The 6081-nt window shown below is 46.9% G+C and overlaps 1 protein-coding gene across 6 annotated transcripts in view; it reads right to left on the bottom strand.

Moving 5' to 3' along the window:
• Window positions 1–1351: 1351 nt before the first annotated feature.
• Window positions 1352–6081, bottom strand: part of srebf2 (sterol regulatory element binding transcription factor 2) — a 17403-nt gene continuing 12673 nt past the window's right edge. For 4 of the 6 annotated variants that reach the window (XM_016261076.1, XM_016261078.1, XM_016261079.1 and 1 more), the window contains exons 12-20: window positions 4982–5148; window positions 4736–4907; window positions 4558–4663; window positions 4279–4388; window positions 4073–4205; window positions 3312–3477; window positions 2838–3014; window positions 2632–2731; window positions 1352–2324 (exon numbers count right to left, since the gene is read on the bottom strand). In XM_016261076.1, the coding sequence (XP_016116562.1) occupies window positions 2107–2324; window positions 2632–2731; window positions 2838–3014; window positions 3312–3477; window positions 4073–4205; window positions 4279–4388; window positions 4558–4663; window positions 4736–4907; window positions 4982–5148 (1349 nt within the window). In that variant the 3' untranslated portion in view covers window positions 1352–2106. Of the gene's footprint in view, window positions 2325–2631; window positions 2732–2837; window positions 3015–3311; window positions 3478–3824; window positions 3991–4072; window positions 4206–4278; window positions 4389–4557; window positions 4664–4735; window positions 4908–4981; window positions 5149–6081 lie in introns of all 6 variants that reach the window. The other 2 variants (XM_016261077.1, XM_016261081.1) reach the window with 1 other exon arrangement.

Genomic DNA, 6081 nt, shown 5'->3' with positions numbered 1-6081 from the left:
GCGAGGGTGAGCGGAGGCCGGGGGCTAGAGTGAGCGGAGGCCGGGGGCTAGGGTGAGCGGAGGCCGGGGCCTAGGGTGAGCGGAGGCCGGGGGCTAGGGTGAGCGGAGGCCGGGGCTAGGGTGAGCGCAGGCCGGGGGCTATCACAACGAATCACACAGCGTCTCCACGACATGGCGGCAGCAACAATACTACAGTGAGAATAAAAGTTACGCCTTCTTTCTTTGCGTGAACATTTGGGCGGCGTTATGCAAATCTTCCCACACAGTGATGTAGACATGTGGGGGCGTGTTAGAACGAGCCGTTTTAGGTAGCCGTGGCTGACTCTTAACTTTTATAAAGAATATCTCTTTGGATTTGAGACTTTAGTCTTTGCAACTTTACAGATCTTCTTTATGCACCAAGAGCTTGTAACACTCCAAAGAGAAAGGAACAATTGAAATCGCATCATATGACTCCTTTAAATATCAGCAGCTTCAGAGACGCGCTGCAGCTCAACATCACACACTCACTCATACACACACTCTCTCTCTCTCACACCTGAATCAAGAGAAAGACTTGGTGTATTTTGCATTAATAAAGTTTGCCTGTTTTAGGAGCATTAAGATGTTTTTCATTGTGACTGAAGCACATGTAAACCTCAAACTCTCATGTCTGAATCAGAACGAGTTTAAACTCTCATGAACCTCAATAGTGATTCTCTGTCTTGAATCAATGAATCATTATAAAGGCAGTACAACAGACACTAAACCATTTACATACATTAATCACTGCTGTGACGAGAATCTATGGAAACTTGTTTCTATCATCTCACAATTTAGGCTTTTCTTCTCAGGACTATGAGTTTATATCTCACAATAGCAATTTAACATCTCCCAATTCTGACAGAATTGCGATAAAAAAGTCATAATTGTGAGATAAAAGTCATAATTGACTTCTATTCAATGGTGGCAATAAGCTTCCATATGAATCTGAGGGGAATGTGCTGTAGTTTCAGATCACAGCAGTTAAAGTCTGTCTGTGAATATATGAAGACTCGTTCACACCGAAAATTATAACTGTAACTATAAACAAAGTTTTGATAATCACTGTCATTTTATGAGAACAGTGAGTCCACAGCACAACTGTTAACAATAATGACACAGAGGAACGATACCGCTGGAATTATTTGGGAAAACAACTTTTAGTTATCGTTCTACTTGAAGCAGCACTTTTTAAATATCAGGTTTTTTTTATGATGCTGTGTTTTTTTAGGTCTTTTACAGCACTTTGGGCTGCTCTTGTGGCAGTAGAAATGTGCTCTATAAGAAACTAAACTAAACTGGAGTGTGTAAACTGCACACAAACACAAGATGGTTCTTCAATGGCATCTGCAGTTTTATTAAAAAAAAAAAAAATCAAAAGATGTAGAGCTTCAGACAAACACATGAACGAAAGAGTGAGAGCAGAAAGAGTGCATGTGACGGAGCTGCAGAGAGAGTTATTACAGTTAGATATTAAAACACAACCAGGAGATTAAATTATTATAAACACCAAATAATACACACGCTTATTTTTTCTGCATTAACAGCTCATTTCTGATGCGTGTGTGAGAGACATTACATCATCACGTGCTGTCATCATAAAAGTCTGGCTTTCATCTATTCAAATATAAAAGAATAAAGACAAAAAACTATCGAAGCAAAATAAAACAAACACATCAGAAACTAAATCTGAAGAAATGACACATGATGAAGTGTTAAGGTCGTCATGTGAAATAATAATTATATAATAACCCTCATGTATCTCACTAGCGCTAGAAGACTTTGGTCTATAAGACAGTTCTGTACAACATACGTATATGTGTGTGTTTGTGTGTGTGTGTGTGTGTGTGTGAGAGAGTGTGTGTGTGAGGTAGCTGCAGACACAAGCCGTTTATTTACTAGCTGTTGCAGTAGATCTGAATGAACCTGTGTGTTTGTGTATATGTGTGTGTGTGTGTGTGTGTGTATGTTTTGAGGATGAAACTAATATACATCTAATATTAACATGATCATGACTAACATACAGCTGAAGAAGGTTCAGTGTGTGTGAGTGTGTGTGTGTATATATTTGTGTGAGTGTGTGTGTTATGTGGCAGCAATGGTGGTTCCTCCTCCGAGCCGCAGCAGTATCTGCTGGCAGTCCTGCAGGGATCTGCGGTCTCCCACTCGCTCCAGCGTGCGCTTGGCCTCGGCCAGCAGTCGAACGCGGTGACCCGGCGGCGTTAGCAGCGGCAGCGGCAGGTGACGACACGCTAGCAGGATAGCATGAGCCCTCTCACGCTCGCCCAGCGCACAGTCACCGTCTGCAGCGCAAACACACATCAACAAGGGACACTGAACACAGCAGCAGCTGCTATAGAGAGAGAGTGTGTGTGTGTGTGTGTGTGTGAGTGAGTGAGTGTGAGTGTGTGAGAGTGAGTGAGTGAGTGTGTGTGTGTGTGTGTGTGAGAGAGTGAGTGTGTGTGAGTGTGTGAGAGTGAGTGTGTGTGTGTGTGTGAGTGAGTGAGTGACTGTATGTGTGTGTGTGTGTGTGTGTGTGTGTGAGTGAGTGAGTGACTGTATGTGTGTGTGTGTGAGTGAGTGTGTGAGTGAGTGAGTGTGTGTGTTTACCGGTTGTGCTGTAGTTGTGTGTTCGGTGTCGCAGTAGCTGGTGTGTGCGTGTGGGACTGGCTCCTGCCATCAGTCGGACCGTCGTCTCGTGGAGGAACAGCTAAAGCCACACACACACACACACACACACACACACACACACACACAGTTAATATCATGTGGAGATCAAGTGCAGAGGTCAGCTGTAGGCTGGGGTCAAAGGTCACCTTGTGTTGGGCCCGTCTGTGGGCCTGGCCGAGCTTACGCAGAGAGCTCAAGTCCCTTTGGAATCCAGCCAATTGGGATCCGGGGGCGGGGCCTGGCTCTCCGTTAGACCCGCCTCCGCGCTGCCATAGGCTGGTCCTCAGAGTCAGGAGGAGGTCACACACCAGAAGCTCCACCCCCTGAGAGAGTCAGAGAAGATGATTGGCTCAAGAGAAATACACCGGTGTGTCCTTTATAGTTATCAGAATTAGCATTAGTTATCTTTAAAACTATTCCTGTAACTGTAACGTTAACTATAAAGATAACAATATTAGCATCCACACCACAGACAATACCTGTAACAATAACTATAACATCAACTATAATGATAACCAGCTGTAGAGTGTTTTAAATCAGTCACTTATGCTGGTTAGGATGCTCCCTATAATGGGAAAACATCAGCAGTGCATAAGTGCAGTGTGTGTGTGTGTGTGTACCTTGTGCAGCCAGGTGTTGTTGTGTGACTGACACACACTGATGTGCAGGTGAGCACTGGAGCGCTGGCAGTGACTGAGGCAGCTGACGACCCCCTCGCCCTTCTGCGGACTCACACTCATCTGCACAGCCTTACAGAGCGCCAGCACGGCCTTCGCCAGCGGGTGACTGACGGTCCTCAGAGTCAGGAGGAGGTCACACACCAGAAGCTCCACCCCCTGAGAGAGTCAGAGAAGATGATTGGCTCAAGAGAAATACACCGGTGTGTCCTTTATAGTTATCAGAATTAGCATTAGTTATCTTTAAAACTATTCCTGTAACTGTAACGTTAACTATAAAGATAACAATATTAGCATCCACACCACAGACAATACCTGTAACAATAACTATAACATCAACTATAATGATAACCAGCTGTAGAGTGTTTTAAATCAGTCACTTATGCTGGTTAGGATGCTCCCTATAATGGGAAAACATCAGCAGTGCATAAGTGCAGTGTGTGTGTGTGTGTGTACCTTGTGCAGCCAGGTGTTGTTGTGTGACTGACACACACTGATGTGCAGGTGAGCACTGGAGCGCTGGCAGTGACTGAGGCAGCTGACGACCCCCTCGCCCTTCTGCGGACTCACACTCATCTGCACAGCCTTACAGAGCGCCAGCACGGCCTTCGCCAGCGGGTGACTGACACACACACACACACACAAGCACGCGGTTAGACTGGAGCATCATGGGTATGAACACACTCTGACGGGTGAACACTCACTCCAGTGTGTGCAGCGCTCTGGGCATCCGCTCCGCCTCCGCCAGCAGTGACCTCACCGACGCATCATCACCCTGCAGCCAATGAACCGCGGCCTTCAGCACCGACGCCCACCAGCGGCACACAGGGTCCCTCACTGCAGAGACGAGACACAACACGTCAGCGTGTGAGGACGTATTAACACACACCGCCGAGGCAGTGACACGCACCTGGTGTTGAGCTCTGATTGGCCAGCGCAGGGAAGGGGGCGGTGGAGGGGGCGGAGTCTTCAGTACAGCTGTTCAGCAGCTGCAGAAACTCCATAACACCCGTGAACTCCCTACAGAAGACATGACACTTTCAGAATACTAGAATTAATAGTTATTAGATTTATAATTACATTATAAGTTGCAGAAAAATTGCAATCAGATTTGTTTGATTCTACCGGTTGATGTAGTTAGTTATGGACCCGCTGTGTGAACAGCTGTGTGTGTGTGTGTGTGTTTTACCCAGCGTCCTCTGCGTGTTTGCTGCTCTGCGGCTCGATCAGCGTGTGCACGGCTCTCTCCAGGAGCTTCTCACAGAAGCAGCGGTGCAGCTGTGCGATGGGATCCGCTAGAGACACAAACACGTGTTAGTCCTGCGGCTGGATGCTCAGACGGCCACCCATCGATCGCTCAGGCTTACCTTCATCTCTCTGAGAGGTGAAGATCTGCTCACTGCTCTCCGCCCTCACTGACCAATCACAGCTCAGGAAGAACTGGCGGCCCAGCGGCGTGAAGATCCAGCGCAGGCAGTCTGGGAGGAGCTTAGTGTCTGACTGACAGGCCAGAGCTTCGGCGCAGCTCAGCAGGTAACCCTGACACACAGACAGCAGGTGTGTGAGGGGGTGTGTGGTGTTTACATGAGTGAGTGTGTGTGTGTGATGCTTACGGGCAGACAGGTGAGGTGTTTCCCCAGTGCCGCTCTCAGACTGATGGCTGCCGTCACAAAGATCTGGATCCGCTGAGCGACCGGCATCTTCCCCTCCGCACTCTTGCTCAGATTCACAGCGCTCAGAGACACACACACACCCCAGAGCGGCCGCTGATCCAGCTTACCTGAAACACACACACACTATAATTATTACACACACACACACACACACACTCAGTATAACACTCACACACACACACACACACACTATAACACACACACACACACACTATAACACACACACTCACTATAGCACACACAAACACTAGCGCGCACACACTCACTATAACGCACACACTATAGCACACACACTCACTATAGCACATACTCACTATTAACACACACACACTCACTATAACACACACTATAGGAACCACTCACTATATATAACACACACACACACACTATAGCACACACTCACTATAGCACACACATTCACTATAGCACACACTCACTATAGCACACACACTCACTATATCACACACTATAGCACACACTCACTATATATAACACACACTCACTGTAGCTGAGGGGCTAAGGACTGTAAGGTGCTAGCTATTGCTAAGTAGGTGGAGTTGATCCGCGTGTGCCGGTTAGAACACCAAAGACGGAGAAGGAATCGAGTTCAACATATGTATTGTTACAGGCATATGCAGAGGGGGAGCCAGGTTATAGCAAAGTGCATTATCCAGTTCTCAGATTGTGCACATATTATAGATGAGCATTAATACTGATGCAGAGCAGTATCATCTTGAACCTTATGTCCTTTGACGGGTCAGCATACACTCATGTATGTGGGTGTGGTTTTCTCTCTGGACGCACACAAACTTAAACACTCAAAGGAACATAAAGATAATCGTATGATTGCCGTTTGTAACGGAATTGCATGGCTCATTCCCACTGAGGACCAATGATGGCTGATGCAATACTAGATTGCGAGGCGCTGTGAAGCACTCCACAGAATGAAACGCTTCTGTGCGTCTGCATTAATGAGCCTTTTGCACACTCACTATAGCACACACACTCACTATAGCAAACACTCACTCTATAGCACACAC

Source organism: Sinocyclocheilus grahami, unplaced genomic scaffold (assembly GCF_001515645.1).
Source record: "Sinocyclocheilus grahami isolate Dianchi unplaced genomic scaffold, SAMN03320097.WGS_v1.1 scaffold2295.1, whole genome shotgun sequence".
In the NCBI taxonomy this organism is placed as follows: Eukaryota; Metazoa; Chordata; class Actinopteri; order Cypriniformes; family Cyprinidae; genus Sinocyclocheilus; species Sinocyclocheilus grahami.
Note: the sequence above shows the minus strand (reverse complement) of the source record. Positions and strands in the feature narration are given on the sequence as shown.